At 41.6% G+C, this 20,298-nt stretch overlaps 1 protein-coding gene across 1 annotated transcript; it reads right to left on the bottom strand.

Moving 5' to 3' along the window:
- Window positions 1-504: 504 nt before the first annotated feature.
- Window positions 505-20,261, bottom strand: txnrd2.2 (thioredoxin reductase 2, tandem duplicate 2). The gene is made up of 17 exons (XM_072388479.1): window positions 20,173-20,261; window positions 19,534-19,599; window positions 19,377-19,433; window positions 19,154-19,298; window positions 18,635-18,709; window positions 17,640-17,718; window positions 16,469-16,531; window positions 16,176-16,246; window positions 13,084-13,103; window positions 12,639-12,730; window positions 12,379-12,553; window positions 7,632-7,768; window positions 5,217-5,312; window positions 4,529-4,621; window positions 3,298-3,369; window positions 2,961-3,058; window positions 505-2,871 (listed from the first exon to the last, which is right to left on the bottom strand). Exons 1-17 carry the CDS (start codon window positions 20,246-20,248, stop codon window positions 2,748-2,750), a joined length of 1,539 nt encoding a protein of 512 aa, XP_072244580.1. The 5' UTR covers window positions 20,249-20,261; the 3' UTR covers window positions 505-2,747.
- Between the last annotated feature and the right edge of the window lie 37 nt (window positions 20,262-20,298).

Raw genomic sequence — 20,298 nt, 5'->3', positions numbered from 1 at the left:
TCGATCCCAGTTCCTACAAGCCGGACTTTTCTAGTTTCTATTTTTGATTAACTGCAGATGTCAACCCGACACAATGGGACTATTAGTGAGCTGCCAGCTGTCCTGCAGACAGGTAAAAATTGATCAATCTCTCGTTTTGTCCACGAAATGTTGCAGTCAGTTTCAGATTCTCTGTATGAGAAGCTTTGATCAGTAAATTTATGTCTGATATAAAAAAAAGAAAGAAAAAAAAGAAAGAAAAAGAAGACCTGTGTCCACTTCTGGTGCCTTAGGGACAATTAGTGTGCACCCAGGTTGTGTGTGCCATCAATGCAGGGAGGAGCTGGAGCTGATAAAGACCGGTGGCTACTGCAGAGTCATTGACTGAATGCTGATGAACATTTTCCCATTGCACTAAAAGCCAGATGTTAGAGCCATCTTTAACCATTTTTTAAGGGGCCTCAGAAAACACACTGTGGGTTAACATGAATCATTCAGTCATTAATTCAGACAACAGAAGACTCATTCCGTAGATATAATTTCTTTAATGGTGACACTGTATCTCAATGTGTTATTACTTTACATATAAATTATGTATCACAAAGCTTTAAAGGAAAATTACTCTTCTCTATTTACATGAACTAAAGTTTGTGGCCAGGTGACATCAGGCCTCCACTCCCCAGTTTTGGGTTTTAGTGTAGGTCATCATTAGCTGGCCAACCTGAAAGTTGAACCCTGACCTCCCCTCCTGTGGAGCACAGCGAAGGTTAACAGGTCAAATGTTTGGCCTGGACTAAACAATCAACAATAAACAGGAATCATTCATGATGGACATATTTTAGCAGATATCTTCAAAATATGTAAATTTGTGCGTGTGAACAGCCATGTTGACCTTCAAATAACAGATGGCATGAGACAAAGCAGAAGGGAAGCGGAGGGTAAAAAGCAAACAGACATTACAGTTACACTGATAGTCTCAATGACTTCCCTCACGCTGCCTTGGGCCTATCCTGGGGTCTCTGAAGTGGCTCGTTAAGCACAGGAACATAGACTCAGTTACCCTGGGCACCGCTCAGCGTTGTGCTGCTTGGCTGGTTGTGTCTGTTCCATTGCCCGACCTACCCCTTTCTCCCCTGGAGCCCCCCCAACCGAAAAGCCCCTGCCGTGCTGTGCTGCAGTATATGAGCCCCTCTGTGCTCCAAGTGATAGAGTCAAGCTGTTCCTGCTGAGCGGAGGTCAGGGTCCTTCAGTCAGCACCTCGGCCCTGAACAGAGCACACAGGAATCCCCCTTCCCTCCCTAACTGGGGCTGGAACTCGGCTCTCTCCTCTCAGGCCCAGGTCCAAATAAACCTGGTAGCTCTCACTCTCTTTTTTTTTTTCATCTCTCCATCTCCTGGCACGCTGTCACTCCCCTCATCAGAATCATTAATCAGACTGGGCAGATTAGACTTCAAATGAAAATAAACTACCGCCAGCAGCCTCCTCATAGGTCCCTCAATTTCTGTAGCAGCACTTTTTATTGACAGTCCTCCTCCCTCCTCATCTGCTTAATAAAGCCAAGATGTCCGGTACAGGCAGCAGGTTGAACATTTGAGGCCTTTTGCAAACTGTGGGGGTCCATTAATGCTTTATTGATATAAACAACTCCCCTTATCTTCAGGGGTGATGACTCTTGAGGGCTAACCTGCCATCCATGTAAATATACAACAGATAACCCTTATCAGTTTGGCACCCATAAAGCTAGTCAGCTTTCCAGCTCCATCCAAAAGCAAATATCTTTAATAGGGATTAAAGGGATTAAATGTGCAACCTGAATGCATTCAGGCTTATGTATTATGCAGTGACTGCTTCATCCATTCTGTTCTTGGCTCACAAAAAAGTGGGAGAACCGGAGGGCAACAGTGCCGCCTTTGGGTGAGACTGAGTAGTACAACTGTAATGCAGCTCTTACAGCAATGTTATTATTATTAAATTCAGTTCTGTGTGCCTGGGATGTGCCATACATACAGCTTTTGACAGCACATATTTCAGTCCAACTATATTCAGTCCATGCATGTTGCTGGAGAACGGAATGGGAGGAAAACAAAGGGGTCTGCTGGACTCTGCTGGGCCCTGAACAAGCTGGGCTGCCTGGTCCAGGTCTTTGCTGGCTGGCTGACTGACAGGAGCGCTGCTGACTATTTGTGTGTGTCCATGGGAAATGGAGCGGTGTCGCTGCGGCGACGGCCCTGGGGCCATCCATCAGTGTCACGGTGGTGGTGGTGGGGGGTTCTATGGTATGTGTCACCTCCAAGACTAATGGACAGGAAGTACAGCCAGAGAAACAACAATATTTGCAGAATATATATTCAGAAGAACATTCGAACTTGGTCTATGTTTCTCGTGTGGTTTCAACAAAATCCTGAATGCACGTCTTAACCCTGATTGATGAGCCTGTTTATTTAAAAGACGCTCGCTCTGTGCCCTAACTCTCACTAACCTGATCCATAGCTCTGTTCCTTTAGAGCATACACACAGCATGTGCATGCATGGGATAATAACAATCCTGCTTATCACACGACATGCCAGTGACATAAATGCACGCAGCCAGAGATGACGTGATCCCTCCAGCAAAGGAGGTGTCACAAAAAATCCAAGTAAGGAAAGTGAAACTGGGAGCCATGGAGAGAGAGAGAGCGAGCTAAAAAGAGAACAAGCATAATAAACCCAGGCTACCTTTCTGCCATTGCTTAGTTTCCTGTGTGCTCACAGGCCGAGGTGCTTAACCTCAGCAGCCAGTGACTGTGGGGTCCAAGCCAGAGCGCTTTGTGATGTTGATCTTAACCACCTCCTCAGCACAGCTTGGGTGGATTCCTACTGTCTGCAACAAGTGAGAATATGTTGCTCCGCACCTAAAACAAAAAGAAAGGGAGGTTCGTCATGTTGCTGTTACTCACACAGACTGTCATTAAACCTGTGGCATCCGTAATATTCAACGTACTGCAAACCCATAGAAAAGCCTTGTGTGACTTCTCCTGCATTTGGACCAGTGAAATGCAGACCCAGGATCTTCTGATCACCGCCACGCTCACATACCACCTAGGTAATAAAATAAACAAAATGTACCAAAATAAATAAAAACATTTCAGCTGAGAAGGTGAAGTCAAGATGCTTTACTTATTTTGCAACACGCTTCTGAGTAATTCTAAGACAAGGCATCCATTTTGTCTGCTTCTGTTTTTTTGACTAAGAATATACACACAAGTACAAACAAAAGCATCTCTCCAACTTTATTCCACAGAAATTAAAGCATATCAATCAAATATCTCTGGTCCCACCTTTATGTAACACTGGGCTGCATCTCGCTCTGCAACAGTAAATTCCAGAGGCTTGTAGAAGGCATGGTATACCTACACAGACAAACACAAAGAGCATGTTACATATGCAGCAGGTCACATATTGTGCAATCAGTACTTGTACAGTGACTGCAAAGTATCCCGGTGTGGTTCTTTGCTCTAAAAGCAGAGCTTACTGAATTGCAAAGAAAACACAGAGGGAGGTTCCTCTTATGTATGGTTTGTACAGTAATGTATTTCACTTTTGCTAAATAAAAGTTAAAAATCGCAACACAAACAAATTTATCGTAAGAAATTGTGTGGAAAAATGCTACCTGTAACACTTAAGTACGGCGTCCTAAATCCCAATCAAATTAAATGGGAACCACAGTTTGAGATGCTTTTTTTTGTTTGTTTGTCTTTTGTTTTTATTTAAATGTTGTTGTTTTTAACAACAGAGTAAAAGAAAATCTGATTTAGAAAGCATAGTACTGATCCTTGCCCACAGTTAATCTAACCCAAACCTAAATAGCTCACACTGCACCGGCTTCTGGTTCTGATTGGGTTTCAAAGTCCTTTTCCAGACGTGATTGTGGTGCGTTTTATTCTACGAGCGAACGTGCCGACACAAGTTGTGAAGGCCGCGCAGCTGTCGGGGGTTGGTCCTGCAGCTCCTCTTCAGATCTCAGCGTGCCTGTCATCACCCCATACACACCTCAATCAGACCTCCTGCTCGCCTGTCACTCACAGCTAGGAGTCCCAGCTCGCCGGCTGAACAGTTTACCGACAGTCTCCTGCAGGTGTTGCTGGCATCTGGCATATTGTGCATGTACACTAGCACGTAAAGTACAGACCTACTTGTTCTCGGATAGTGTGTGAGTGTGTCAATGTTTGTATAGCTGTTGCAGGACATTGTATTTTTTTTATGAAGGTTGATTCAGTAACAAGTCCCAAACACTGACTATATACAGAAACTAATCATATAAACAAGTTACAGATACAAATTGCGCAACATGAGTTTGTTATGTTCCATTTCTTCATTCGAAGCACAGCTGCCTCTGAATATTATCAGATTAGTTTTCACTTTCACAGACTACTCGAGTAAGTACTCACAGAATATGTGCAAAAGTATGTCTAACTAAGATCTAATTTACTCTCTAATGTGTCCAATCATAGTATAAGCCATGCTTTAGAGTCTGAAGTCCAAGGCCTGGAGTTGGATTATGGATCTTACTTCTATGCCGTCTTTTCCAAGCCTCGCCTCAGCCTCCTCCTCAGACAGACCAACACAGCCGTACTCGAGAGGGGTGAACACGGTCGTGGGGACCTGCGACACATGAGTGCAAACAGAACTATGAATTTCACAATACATTTAAATGAAACTGGGCCGTATTTGGGAATTTTCTAAGGGCCCCAGCAATTACAGAGTTGTCAAGCTGTCACTTATGTGGGAGGTAAAGAATACTTTTTTTTTGTTTCAAAATCAGAAGGGAGCTCCCTTCCTTTCACTGAATATAATCTACAAATAATCATGGTTCCTAAACAGATTTATATAGAATAACATTGTGCCAAACACACATTAAAAAACAAACAAACATAATTCCGCCTTCACCCATAATCTTGTAGGATGCAAGAACTATAATAAAACCTTCATTAGAACCTGCTGAGGGATGAATAAGTACACCAAGAATGATGAAGAATGATGATATTTTGGAAAATGCTGGCATATTATGCTATGAATCATCTTAAAGAGAGGCTAGCAGTAAGATGAGGGGTGGTGCAGAAAAGAGTCCAACCAAACAACGGCAGAAATGGTCGTAATTTTTCTTAAAACGGGGCCTAAAATAATAAGCAGAAAAGACCACATAAGCATAAGCTGTAGAAAGATGGAGGGAAAGTATCACCCTCTGAGCGCGTCTTACGTTGTCATAGTTCATGACCTCAGTGCTCTGACCAGCAAGTCTGCGGGCGAGGAGCTTTCCTGCTTTAACGGCCGTCGGAGTCAGCTCAGGGCGACCCTGTAACAAAAGAAATACATTTATAGAGCTATAAATATTTTTCCATAGAATTCCTTTTGAATCAGGCAAAATTATCCAACCCCTAAGTACATTTTTTTTCTTCACATTTGTGACATTTTTAAAAATTCATTACGGTGGTTACATGGTCAGGTTTACCGGATCCTGCTCAGCTCTCTCTGGGTAGCATAATAATGGGTTTGTATTGTTAAGCTACAAATACGTAGAAAAAGCTGTGTTTTGCTAGATTTTTTTTTGTAGTTTTACATAAATCGAGGTAATTAAGAATGATGTTATGAACTTAAAAAGTCTTACAACCGACAAATGTCAAGCTACTCAGTTTGGATTTTCATTAAGCTTCTCCTTCAGCTCCTACAGAAAAAACTCACAGAAGGTGTGAAAAATCAAAATGTAAAAACTGATTTTTTTCACTTTTACATCTGACGACACACAACTGTGCAACAGACAGCGTGTGATTACAAACGCAGAGATGGTGGATCATGAGTCTGTGACCAACAGGGAGGTTTTAGAAACACTGAAATCTTTGTTTTTGGCCATTGTTTTCGATGTCTGCCAACAGACGCAGACATGGAGCAATACATCCCACTGAACTGGGGAGGAAACGGTAGGGCTGCGGGGCAATTCTTAAACGCATGACTTCAACCTGTTAAATCGCCGCCACACATCCTGTTGTCCAAACAGCATCTCCTGCACCTCTGCGTGTATGTGGCTACATATGCTCTTACATTCCGGTGACTAATTCCACGCCAGGCAGCGCGCACTTTTATTATGCATTTGTTGGCGCTCTTTTCTGAGAACAAAAAAAAGAAAAACACAGGCTGAATCAAGTGGGATATCAACCCTCCAGCTTTTTCATAGCGGAGCAAAAAAAATATATCTCTGCTATTGTGAAAAGCTGACAGACAGATTGGTGAGAGCCACGACTCCTCAAAGCAAGCTGTCAATCACAAAGACGTTGTGTGAGAGTGTGCGTTTGTGTGTCATGAGAGCTGGGAGGCAGGAAGGAAGCTCACAGCTGGTCACAGTGAAAAAACAATACTGACAGCACATGCAACAGGTCTAACTAGTATTAACATGGAGCCGGTTTCAGTGACTGCAGAAAGACGGCCCTGTGCAGCCTCCAGTCGGGTTCTTGCAGGTGGAAACATATTAATGCATTTGTGCATTAAATTAAAGTTAGAATTAAGTTATTTTAAAATATCTCTATTTTTTTATTTTTATAAATCTAAATCTTACCCAGTTTGTCCACATTTTTTCATGAGGTGCAGTGGAAATCTAATCATGTTTCCTATCTAATGTGGACCTACATATATCGCAACGGTTGCAAACCGAGCCAGAAACATGTCTGCAAACTGTTCTGAGGAAGAATATCAACGCCTTGCATTCTAGTGGTTGTTAAGCTTGTGATGATTAGGAGCAGCAACTTAGTATGTTTACAACTTCATTTCAGACCATGGGTCGCTATGTTTGTCTATGTAGCATCAATATTTCAAGAAAAAATCTGTTTAGATGGTTATTCTGAAGAGATTCTAAACATCAAAGCGCTTCATTTTGGATGATAAACTGTTGCCACCTTCCATATGTGTTTGCATACATTACACTTTTGGTCACAGAGCATGATTTGTCTTTGAAGACATCGTCTGTCTTGTTTACACATAATGGGAGGTGCTCTGCATACATTTAGAGTTGTTTATAATTACAAAGTAGGAATTCTAATGATACAAAATGGATGACAGCAACTTATCATTTTAAAAAAAGAATATTCGGAGCGAAGGTTTGCTCGTCTGCTCCCGACCTGTGGCTCTTCACTCAATGTTATCCCTCTGTCTCTTCACGAGTTGGTTACAGGCCAGTAGTGCTCATAAATAACCTTAAAAGGGAGGTTTTTCAACATGTTATGAAGACTGACTGAAAAACGAATCAGAAAACTATCCATCTCTGTAGTTTTAACCTCTTCGGGTATAATTTGGCAAGTGTGTTTAAAATGTATTCCAACCGACTTCAGTTAGATCATAAAAATAGAAGTACATGTACATATCAAACAGCTGAAGGAGGTGAAAGTAAAAGATCGCGTTAAATGGCATTTTATATAATGAAGCTGATGCATACCCGAGTCAGCTGTTTCAAATATAAAAAGCATTTACAGAATCTGGGATGGGCGTGGACTTCCAGTAACTTGTGGCATAGTGTTGAGTTTTACAGTCTAAATTAAGACCAATAATTATATGGAGTGTTTTTCCACTCGTGACTGTTATCAGGGCCGTTTCTGCTGTCAGCGTGGAATGTGTTGACAATGCTTACCTCACCGATGTCACCAAAAGCATAGATGTTTGGCACCGAAGTGGATTCATCAGCGCCTACAACTATTTTCCCCGACTCCTCGTTGAGTTCCACGCCGAGCTTGTCGAGGCCCAGGCTTTTGGTCTCAGGAGCTCTACCTGAGATTAACAGGGAGGCAATATTACGTTACTATTCTGTGGAAAGGGACACAGGCAAGAGTGTTCACAACACATTCTGCTCAGGTTTGAACTCACACGATATCCGATCCTGGAAGGAAAGAACTCAAAGAACAATTCAGTACAAGTCATTTGTGAATCATGGCATCAGAAATGGAAGGCTGACATAGGCTTTAACTAAAAACTTAAGATGGCAGTATCACTGGTTTCTTCATAATCCCTCTGAAGGTGAAAACTACAACATCTGGCCAGCTGAGCGGGAGAGCTCCAGAAGGGGCAACGGATGAGCAGCTGGGAACGGGTATCCCACTGACCCCACAGGACATCCCAAGGTGCGAATTCTGACACTTCCTGGGGGACAGCTGACTGATGCTGTCGACACGGAGTCTCCATGGTGATGGAGCTTGGACCACGCTCTACCCCCTCCTCGACACAGCTCCTCACAACCTGCCTGGGTAGCATAATAAACACCCAGCCCTGAGGTACCCATGTAGATGCTATCGGACAGCAAAAATAACAAACCCCCGAGACCCTTTTTCCTGGCTGGAGCCAAAGAACAACGGCCCCCCACCCCCCACTCTCAGACCAGTGGGGGCTATAGCTCTCAACGGTGTGTGTGGCAGAATGGGATAGAGCATAGAGAATGAGGTGAGAGGGGAAGTTGGGCCGTCACAAGCAATTCCCCAAGGCGGGCCTTCGACATCTTTTCCTGTCTTGTAAAACCAAAACACTGCTCTACAGGCCAGTCTCCAGTTGGTCGGATCGAAATGTATTTCTTTTGTTGTTCGAAAGAAGTGCTTCAACAAAATTTGATATTTGCTTTTCTTTATCATTTCATCCTCCTCTTCAACAACTGCTTCTTGTATTAATATGTGAAACCAAATTAAATACTCAATCATATTAACTATATTAATTGCAGTAACCGTTTTATTATAGAAATGTATCAATTCATTCATTTTGAAATACTCTTTCCTTCTCTGATGTCAAGAATGAAACCTGAGAGCTCAGAATGGGTGGAGAGTTTGTCCTATAATGATTATATATAACTACTTTTACTTACAACAGGGTACTTGTCATTTTGAGCTTTAGTTGAATTACAGCACGAATTACTCCCAACAGTTTTGAAAAACTCTTGGTTCTCCAAGTAAAGAGCTCTTTTTACTCGCCTGTGGTCCTGACAGAAACTCCTGTTGCAACAGAGCAGCAGTGAGCAGTCCATTGTACGGCGAGGACACAACAACATTAGGCTGGTCAGTAAGAGACAGGGTTGGAATGTGGACAAACTCACATGTGAGAAAATGGGCCGATCTGGACAAAGCCTGTTGTGTCATTAAGAGGAAGCCGCAAGACTGCTTTTCAAAACAGCTACAACAAATCTCCACAAGTTAAAATGAGAGCTGGGAGCTTATCTGATCACACTAATGAACAAAAGGGAGAGCAATGAGACGGAAGCTTGTTGTTGTTGGAGGAACAGATCGTGCACACAGCCAGAAACTGATGTTACAATGCGTTTCATGTCAAGCCAAAAAAGATTTTAAGATGTTAATCAATAAAGAGCTGTAAGGGGGGAAAAAAGCTAGCATTACATGTTTGTAACACTAGAAATGAGATGCAACAAAAACCTTCGACATCACCACCATCCCACATAACTTCTGCTCTCTGCTTGTCTGAAATTTATCACATGATCACTGTACATCATCACTGATCATTTTCCTCGCATCTTATTTTCCTCAGCTGCTGTTCAGCGTGAGCTAAAGGAGCCGTGTCTGCTTTTCCATACTGCTCATTTTGGGTCAGCATCTGTTTGCTAAAGATGATGTCATATAACTCTTTGCACCAATCAGGCTTTTAGCAACAATTTAATTGAAATGTGATGACAATGGTGGAGACTTTTGTTTATGTAACCAGCCCTCTGAGTCACTTCTGAACTGATCACTCACAAAGCCCCGATGAAGCCAGTAGAAAGTTCTGGAGGGTCCTCGTAAATTTTTTAATGCTTATTTAATTAATATGAATACTGAAGAAAAATAACTCAAAAGCCCAGCAAGGTCACCTCAGACCTTTAGACTCTTTCTGATCATAAAGACAGACAATAAGTGCTGAACTGGTCACGGATGGAAAAATTAAAAAAATAATAAATACACCAAATGTAATTCTTGCTCTTTGTAACACAGTTGATAATAGCGAGAATTCAGTAGAGTCACATCTTTTTTTAACAGTAAGAAGCACAACGGTGTTATTTCAGTCACTAAAAGGACCACGAAAGGCTATTGTATCAATATTGTACTTCAGAAACAAGTTGCAGATTTGTGCATTTTTGAATAATGTATCCCAATTGCACTGCCACCCACAGATTAAAACACTACAGAATAGTCTGATCAACACTCAGGGGTGTCATTGGTGCCTTATAAAACAAATTCCTTTGTGGAGTAATGTGTAATGGCCACTCACGGGTGATCCAAATCCCCATGGATTAATGTGGCACAATGCATGACTTTACAGCAGAAATAAACTGTGAGAACTGTGTAAGGAGAGGGGAGATTGTTTTAATTGCCACACCGTTCTGTCAGATCCACTCCTTACATGTCACTTCTGTCTAAGCTAAGATAGTGATGGTTAAATTACATACATAAAAAAGAAAAAAAAAGGCTTCAGAATAGTCGTCCACAGACCTATAAGTGATGTCACAGTGGCTATGTTCATGTTTTACGTACAGTCTGTGGGACTGACAAGATTTTGGAGCCAGTCCCAGGTGGCCATTTGAGACAAACCTTTGGCACTTCCCCACAAGCTTCGTCTTTTTTAGCCCTGAAGGTTGCCGCCTGTTTAAAACAGACAGGCAAATGCCCTTTAAAAAAAGGAAATGCTTTTAAATGACATCCTTGAGCACTGCCGAGGGCCGTGAGGGAGAAGACGAATGTGCCCACTTTCAGTACGCAGACGGGAAGCTTGGAAATGTTCTGTTTCCTGTCGTGTTTCTATGGGCACACCTGGACATGGGAGCGGCCATGAGGTCAGGAAGGAGCAGGGGAAAGGTGGAGGGAGGCAGAGCCATGGAGAAGGATGTGGTAGACAGTGGTGATACTGTCCACCAGTCCCCTCTGGCCTTTAATAACTCCACAGAGGCCTGGGACCCTGCCTGGCCTCTAGTGTAAGGCCACAGTAAAAGGAAGTGGCCTTGTACTCATAACTCCTGCATCCACACATCAAAGAGCAGAGGCCACATTGTTACTGGTTCTCACTAAACTGTATGGGAACAAAAACTGTCTGTTATACACATGTAGCCATCGTGAGGTTTTAGCTAGCAGTGGCAACACAGAGTCCTTCCAACTTCTGAAAGCTTTTTAACTTTGAACTGCTGAGGCAAGGCTTTGTTCTTTTTACAATTATGGAGATGTTTAGGAAAAGAGCCTAAAAACAAAGATAAATATTGTACAAGTTCGACGTTTGAAATGGGACCTTTTCTTTTGCTTTTTTCTGATTCCCAAAATGTCAGGATTTTCTCACTCTGATGAACATCGGAAACACACAGGATGTAGCATCTCACGCAGGGCAAAACCGATGCAAGAACTATTGTCACCAGCAGTCTCTTGCTAGGATAAGAGGGAAGAACTAACATCATCTCAGCTGGAGGGTCACACACATCCTTGTGGCTGTCACACGCACTGACCAAAAGTAACACCCCCCCTCTTTGCACAAACTCCCAGATAAAGCAAAAAACTTTCAGTCAGATTTTCGGAAGTGAGACGTTGCCTTTAAAAGCGGTCAACACAAATAATCCAACAACTGCAGCCCCGACGGATGTTCCTTCCATTGTTACTCAGACTTCTGGAGGAAAAAGGAGAATTGAAATCATAGAATAATAGAAAAAGAATAAATAAGTAAGAGGAAGATGGCAGCTAGTGATGGCAGACAGAGGGCCGCAGGCAGGGATGGCAGTGACAGATGCAAGGTTGGTTTCCGCAGGGCTGGCATGAGCAGGAAGGCGCAGACAGAGAGAACAAAGAGGGGAACGTGGTGACCTGTGCCTGGGTGCATCCTGCTCTGACCTGCTCTTCTCCAGCCAGAGAGCCACAGAGCCAGCAGTAGGTGATTAACACTTCCCCTGCCCATTCCCATCACTCAGGCTTTATTACTTTGTTTTCAGCCTGGATTCTTCTGCTGTCTGCTGACACTGCACTCATTGAAGATGACGATGAAACTGGGGGGAGGACAACAGACTCGTACTTCGCATTTCATTTTATTTCGTAGGGGTGTATAATAAGAGGGAAACAATATGAGTGGAGGATTACATCCAATCCCTTGAAAAGCAGTAAATAGGAGGTAATGAGTTTGTTATTGCCACTGTAAACTATACTGAATGCCGTAATCTAAATCTCATAAAGAAACTGATTAAAAGCTATTTAATAGTGTCATATTTAATGACTAAGGACATGCAAGAGAAGCCTGAGAGTCATCTTTTCATCGATTCTAGATTTTATCAGGCAAAAGGGAATATTTCTGATAAGAAATATGTGATGCTTTTTCTTTTAAATAACACAGAAGCTTAAAATGAACCACTCCCCTGAAAATAAAAAAAAACAAAAACTCACCAACTGCCCACAACACAGAGTCGTAAGTGTCTTTGTGCTCGCTGCCAGTCTGCGTGTCAGTCCACGTCACCTGCAGGGCTCCTGAAGAGAGTTTCTCCACTCTTTTTGGGATAGACTTCCATGCAAACCTAGTCCCGTAGGCTTCCATGTAGTCTGTCACAAGACCTGCCATTTGCTGCATAACACGACAATGAGTATGGGACAAAAAAACTACCTTAAAGATATCCAGAATATGCAAATTTTAGATCAGAGAGCAATACCCGATCAAAACCCCTGAGGGCGATGCTGCGGACCATCACTGTGGTGTCCAAGCCAATGCCTGTGAGGAAGCCTGCACACTCAAGAGCCACATCTGGATAACACCAAGTTGAGGAATATAAGACTCTGTAGTTATAGTATCACCTGAAGTGTGACAGTTGACTTCTAAAGATTTACAGTCCTACACAGCAGCAAGGTAGCTTTAAAAAAGGAAATAAAACAGCGACAACCAGTTCATGATGCAGCTCAGACTGAACACTTTCTGACTCAAGGGAAGTTTATACGGAACTAAGGATTCAGCACCATAAACTTAAAACATGGATAAATACCATTTGGAAACTTTAATTGGTCTGATGCAAGTGTTCTAACTGTAAAATTTGTTTACTGATTTCCAGCAGACTCAATAAAGTGGCCCCATTAACAAGCCTCCAGGCATTCAAAGGATACAACTGGCTCCAACCACAAGTCTGCAAAACACAGAGAAAGAGAAGCTCTTAGCAGTACTAACAATACTATACTGATACATTTCATCATTTGGTTCAATGCACTTTGGCCAAATAAAACAAAGCAAACCCAAAGCTAAAAATGTTTACTTTAAATCCTAGAATTACACAGGTGATGAATAACAAAGTAAATGTAGAAAATGTGGACAGTAAAAACTATGCGTTTCTGTGTGTGGTCCAGGTGAATCACACTCATAATCCAGCTAAAAGATCTGTGGTGCTGAGGAGGGCTAATTGCTAGCGTTTAGGCTAATCCCTGCAGATGGGGTGTGCCATGTTCAGGGCTCAAGTCCACACATCAACCCGCTGAGTGAAGCCCGTCACCCGTATGGATGAGGCCCTGTTTTTATGCTTCTAAAACAGACCTTCTTCCCTTCAGGTCGGCTCTAGCTGACAGCTCTGGCTGCCTGCGGCACATCCTGCCCTTGTCCAATACTAACTCCAACCACTAAAAGCACCAGCGCCCATTTTCCCCATATCTGTGTAATGCACTGTTGCACTTAGCACGTATTGTGAAGTGGCTTAAAAAAGATTAGGTTGAGAGCTTTAGCTTGATTCTTTGCTTTCATCACTGAGAAACTGTCTCCTTTCCCCAAAAACTTCTTCTAACCTTTTATGTTTGATCTGTTTTGACCCATCTGTATATGTGTCACACATTATTCAACTAAAAGACAATGCTTTTTAGAATCTTCAATTAATTAAATATTTGCAAAATGGGTTTAGTTACCTTACCAGAACATATCAGGCATAGAAGACTCAAAACTATAGAGGTCTAATAAAGGCAATCGCTGTCTAAGTGAGATAGAGTCAGGCTGTCTAGCTCTTGTGTGCGATTCATTTTTCACACCAAGCCAGACTCCCAATTAAAGTAACAGTTTAGACAGGAAGCCATCCAACAGACAGACAAATCCTAAAACTCTTTAGGTCTATTTCCTGTCAGTGTGAGGGAGTCAACTGTGGCCAAGGCCTTCGTGGTGCCACAAGTCCTGAGGAGGAAGGTTTGCTTTGAACGGTCTCGTTGGTTGCTCATTAATCTTGGGCAGTTCTTCAAAAGCTTTGGCACAAATAAGCACTAGATCCAGATACTTCTGCGTTTCCATCTACCATGGGGGTAAATAATGTTGCAAAGGCTTGCTTTAGGTCCAAGTCCATAAAAGGGTTTCTTTTAAGGAGACTTTAAAGCTTCCATTATCTCGTTATATTGGTGAAATGAGTTTGGCCAGTGTGTGAGAGTGACATATGCAGAGCCTGAAAATGGGTGCCCAACACCAAATATGTGACAACTGACAACAATGCAGCGAAATTATTCTCTTCACATGAATAATTAGCAAATCAATGAATTAGTATATTTCTTAGACTATCACACAACATGTGCTTTAACCAATAAGTCCTAAAGGCAACAACTGATATATTAGTTTTGTCCATTTATGCAGACTTTAAAATGAAACAGATACTTATTGATGACCTGTCTTTATCAGATTTATACAAATGCTTCTTCTTTTATGAATGATCTGCTGAGTTTTTTCAGAGGATGTGCTGCAGTGATGCTGCTTAGCTTGCAACACTGCACTGAAGCGTACGGTTGAAATCTCTCTGTGTGCTTATCAATTTCAATGAAGTACACAAGCAGAGAGAGGATTCATGTAAGAGACCACGTGGTTGTGGTAGGTTTTATTGAAGATATTTGTAAAGAATGTAGTGATTTGACTTGAAAAATACTTTACTTTCATATTGTTGCGGTGCAGTAAATGATTTAAAATAAATATCTTAGTTAAGGCATGTGAATTGTGTACCTTTGCCGTACAACTGTCCAAATGAGTGCTCTTTTCCTTTTTGATTTTCCTCACTGAGAGCATAGACAACACACATCGTTAGATCACTATCTACTGACACATGCTCAGAGATTTCTCCTGATAGCATGATGACAGCAGTCAATTTTGGACTTTGGCCCCGAGGCAAAGTCTGTCATTTAGATGTGTGTTCATTAGATACTCGTCCCTCAGCTGTAACCCCCTCATACTCCCTCACTGCCCACAGCACTTGCACAGCTGACGGCTTGACAGCACAACACCACCTGCAGTCCAAGCTATTGTCTGTGGTTGTTTCTTTACAAGGGATGCTAAAGCTAAAAACAGTTAACTCACGTCTGCCTGCGGGGATGTAGAGGACTCCACTAACCATCAAACTCTTACATCAAAGGGCTTCCTGAGCTCAAGTGGTGTCATGGTTGATTCTTCAGCTTCATATACAATCACTTCTGGTGCTAGAAAGTTTATGAACACCATAGAATTTCTGCCTAAATATGACCAAATATTCATTCATACATAAGGCTTAATCATAAGCCAAAAGTGTCCAAATCTTCACAAAGAGATTTCCATTACAAAAACAAAAACAGTTATTAACTCCACATCCCGAGGTGGAGACAACCTCGAATCTCAAAGAGCTTAAAAATCAAAACAATTATTTCCATTTATCCGTCACCAAGAGGCAAACAACCTCCGCAGCCCAGGTATACCACAACCACGAGTCACCATCTGCGTGACGTGCCAAGAGGAAACGTCAGGGAAGGACCAATTAACCAGGTGATGACAGGAGCTAAATGGCTGGATTAAAGGGCTTGTTCTGCAAAGGTCAGGATGCACGCCGCTAATCTGAATCATGAGGCGAGGACAGGCGGACAGGAAGAGAGAAAAACAAACTGTACGTCTCTGATGAATGATCACAGTGCGTGACAGCGGGATGTGCAGTGTCAGCGAGCAAGGTAGTGCAGTGGATAGACACGGAATTAATTCTCTCTGGGTCGGAGGTCTTGTTTCCCTTGTAGTGCGCTGTGCAGAGAGCCAAGCCAGCAGTCCCACACTCAAGGGTCACGTTATTATTTATATAGAGACTAAAGCATAAACCAGTTTTGTCCTGTATCGAATTTATTTCATTTTATGACTTCACATCTAAATGCTGCTTTAAATCTTCCCAATCCAATTTTTTTTCCCCACACATATGCGCATGTGTGTGTACATACAGTGAGGATACACTTACGTTTTTCCAGGAGACTTCTTCAGCCAAAATATGTCATCACTGGTGATGCCATGCTCCATTGCTCCAGGGATCTATAACAGCAATTGAAGCTGTGAACAAATCTACTAACAATGTTGAGCACAACACTCTTAGAGAGGGAACGGTTTCCTCTCTAAGAGCTGCGACTTGTGGCATTTTAAAGCTTGTGCATGTACCTTAGCCACTGCATCAGTTTACCAGGTAACCAACCAAACAGCACGTGATGGCAAACATAAACAGGAACATATTGGTGGAATGATAATGCTTATATTTACATTTGTAGGGTAGTTGGGTCGTCCACCTGTGGCAATCACAATGTTCTTTGCAGTCAGGATAGTCTGCGGGAGAGGAGAGAGATATGTGAAGTCACAGTTTTTGTTTGGAAGGAAAGGTCAAATGAAATCAAAGGGTCTCCATAATGTTTTTCATGATGACAAAACAACAGTGACATCAGTTAAACGTGCTTGTAGGTACAACAATGTGTTACCATTAAAAGTGAATGAATTGTAATTCAATAATTACAAGGAAGTACTCAAAATAAGTACATTAATGAAGCTGCCATGGTCTGTGCTGCAAAGGGAAATGACATTTCTGGGCTCTGACAGTCTGTCCAGGGTGTTCACTGCCACCAATCCAAAGTAAGCTGAGGGTCCCCAGCAGTGTTTGAATTAGCGCGTTCGTGACCAGCATTTGGAGTCTGGTTTCAAAAGGATATCATTTTAATCAACGTATGATAAATGCAAGCTGGTGTGAGTGTCACAGTTTATGATCTTTTAGAGCATATTTTAACTAACGTGACAGAAGAAGAATTTCCATGCCGAGAACTTCTGAGGGTCAAGTTGTTGCATTTAAACCCACAAAAATGACTGTCAAAGCTAAAATGCACTTAGTTAGAATCGATCGTATGAAGTTTTTTCTTTGGATTTTGAGTATCTTGACGGTTAGTATAAAACTGATAAATGTGAAGATGTGCTTGCATCTGTTCACTTGTCTGTGGTCTGTGTTCCAGTGTTAGCATCATAGCACTATGTACCACCAAAGAAAAAAAAGTAAGAAATGAATGTGAACTTAGTTCAGAATTACAAATGGTGAACCATGAACACCAACTAGTTCAGCTCCTCTTCCACAGGATGAAGAAGGTATGGCTTACGGATTTATGAAGCCACTTTTTTATCGAGTCGGACTTCATTTCATTTACCTGAACTGGGCTGCACTGATTTATAATTGGTCTGGACAGTGCTCATTTGGATTTTAATGGAACTTGTTTATTTTCTATATAAAGTGCCTTTTAAGGTTAAATTATTATTGTGAACTAGTGTTATGTAAATAAACCAAATTTCTGCGAATAGATACTTTAAAATAATTATTCACCGTCTTCTCAATAACAGAAGTCACACTTCAATTTAAAATAATGAACGCGTGTTTTAATATGAATAAGCAGCCCACCTCTTTTCCTGCTTTTGTCAGTCCTCTAACTGTGTGTTCATCCACCAGACTTCCTTTGAGGTTCAGATATTTCACCTTCCTGCAAAACAGAAAACCAAACACATTGCTAAAGTGTCTGATGTTGACTTACTGAGAACCACCATGACCACACTGATATCCAGTTGATTCCCCCTGTGCATTCTCTACGCTTATCAATCTGAATAGATGCACTGAGAGGAGACTGAGACAGGGCAGCACAATGGAGATAAAGTGATATTATTTTCTCCCTTTGATCAGGAGGAAGGGGGCTGGTGATGGGTTCAGCTATATCTCTGAAGGATAAGAGATACCCAACTTCTGGATCAAATGTGGGGGAGCTGCTTATGCTGCAGAAATGTTCTAAATAGTCTATGAACTGCAATGTTACCATATTCAGCTTTGAAATAGATTTTCACTTTGTATCAAATGTATTTAAACCGAACATAAAGTGTGCTGGGTAACTGCAGAATGTAATCAAACACTGGAGTTTGAAATATTCAGGGTACATTAGTAGAAGCAGCTCATGTGGTGATTCAAGTGCAGTTCAGAACAAGAGATCTTCACGGTTGCTCCAGGCTAGTAATCATCTAACGTCAATTTGATATCTTGATTAATTTTTTATTGTATCAAATATGAAGCCTCCAGCCCTGATGAGCAGTCCTGGAGCCCCGTAGTGTGTGTGTGATACAAAATGTACAGCACAGCGAGAAAGAATGGACAGCGGGATCAAAATTTTGGTTAATGAAAATGAACGATGAAAAAGGAATAGAGAGCGATTGAGAGTGATGAGAGTGTGTTGCTGCAGCATGGACAGCACATGATATCTACTGTGATATCCAATATTTGAATATATCATCTGGAGAAGCTGGCTTTCGAAAATTAACCTTTGCTGTAATCAAACCAACCCACAAATTCAATGAGCAGAATAAGCTCACACTTATCAACTCATCCATCAAATAGGATCTGCTGTGACTCACTTGTCTTGGAGCTGGACTCTGTGACCCCAGTTCAGAGACCTCACATGGTTTTGAATAGCCTCTGCCATGGTGACCCTGGAAAACATGCTAAGGTTATGTCATAAATATAACACGCCACAGCATTTTAAACTTTATCTTAAATAAAAATAAATGCAATACAGTACAGTACAAGACATTATTTCACAATAGCTTAGAAATGGAAGAAAAAAAAGTGTAATTTTTAAAATAAATTTGACACAAGGAAAATCAATATTTACATTTCAATATTCATAATATGAATTGTTTAACAATGGTGTTTTTATTCTAACAGACCATCAGTATTACAAACTGTTGTCAAAAGGAGACCAGAAATAACAACCAAAATACTGTAGCATTCACAGCCTCTGTGCAGTGGCACTGTCTAACTAGAATTACATCACTAGATGGTGCTGCTCAGCTACTTATTACACTAAGCACCGAAGTAAGACTTTCGAAAAGAAAAGCACTATCTCACAGAAGCTAAGCTCTGTTCACACTTACCAGTCATGGCAGATCGTCTCTGATATCTGCCAGCCGTACTTCTTAGCATCTTTGACTGCAGTACCAAGGAGAGCAGCCTGATGCATGAGCTTCTTGGGAATGCAGCCAACGTTGACACATGTACCCCCCAGACCCCACTTGGTACCTGTTTGGAAAAGTATTTTCTCAAAATTTATAGTTTTTGAGTCTCTACCAAAAAACATACATTAAAAAGAGGTTTTACCTTTAGCAGATGGCTCCACATAGTCTAAAACAGCAACTTTCTGTCCCAATTGTGCCGCTGAATAATGTAAACATACAGTTAGAAAACTGAGAATTTTTTTAAAAAAGTTTACAATATAGATGCCTAAACATAAATGAAAATGGGCAAAGGGCATCACCTTCTTTGGAGCAAGCAAGGCCTCCAGAACCACCACCAATAACCAGGAGGTCATAGTCAAACTTCCCTGAGAGACAACACTGAATGATGAGCACTGGACATCGTGAAATCTAATCTCAATAATACAGTAATGATGGAATGCTGCTGTAATGACATTCTGTGTAGACTGAAAGATGTTATTTCAGCTAGCAGAGATAAAATAGCAACAGTTAAAAATACCATTGGTTTGGGTAGAGATGCGCACACACCACACAGCTCTTTTTTCTCAATAAGCAGTAATGAGTGTTGTTATTAATATAAGTAGTCTTTGTAACTAGCCTGTTTGGCACCAACCAGCTACGTGGTTCTCAAGGCTAGGAGCCAATGTGACCATGAAAACGTTGCCTGAGAAACATGCATTTTTAAACTGCATTTGCTTAAGTGCAATATCGAGGACACAAACCAAATGAACTTACAGTAACTAACCAGATAAAGAAATCACACACAGCTCTCGCAGCGTTTAAACTTTATCCATTCAAGGTCTAAGCATTGAAGACAGAGCAGCTATTAATCGCTAAATTATCGGAGTTTATGTCTCTACTTCTACAATACAGCCTACGAGGACCACCTAAGTATATCTAAATAATATAATCAACTTTACCTGTAAGACTTCTTGTGAAAACATGTAAGAATTTGATCCTTTTCCACCGGTGTCTGCCTCTGCAGAGGGCAGCCATGTTATTATTATGAAAGGACCCAGGACCAGACAAGGGTGGCTACAAAATTG

This window comes from Leuresthes tenuis, unplaced genomic scaffold, assembly GCF_036924035.1.
Source record: "Leuresthes tenuis unplaced genomic scaffold, fLeuTen1.0.hap1 SCAF_6, whole genome shotgun sequence".
In the NCBI taxonomy this organism is placed as follows: Eukaryota; Metazoa; Chordata; class Actinopteri; order Atheriniformes; family Atherinopsidae; genus Leuresthes; species Leuresthes tenuis.
The sequence above is the reverse complement of the archived record's forward strand: the minus strand, read 5'-3'. Positions and strand labels throughout refer to the sequence as shown.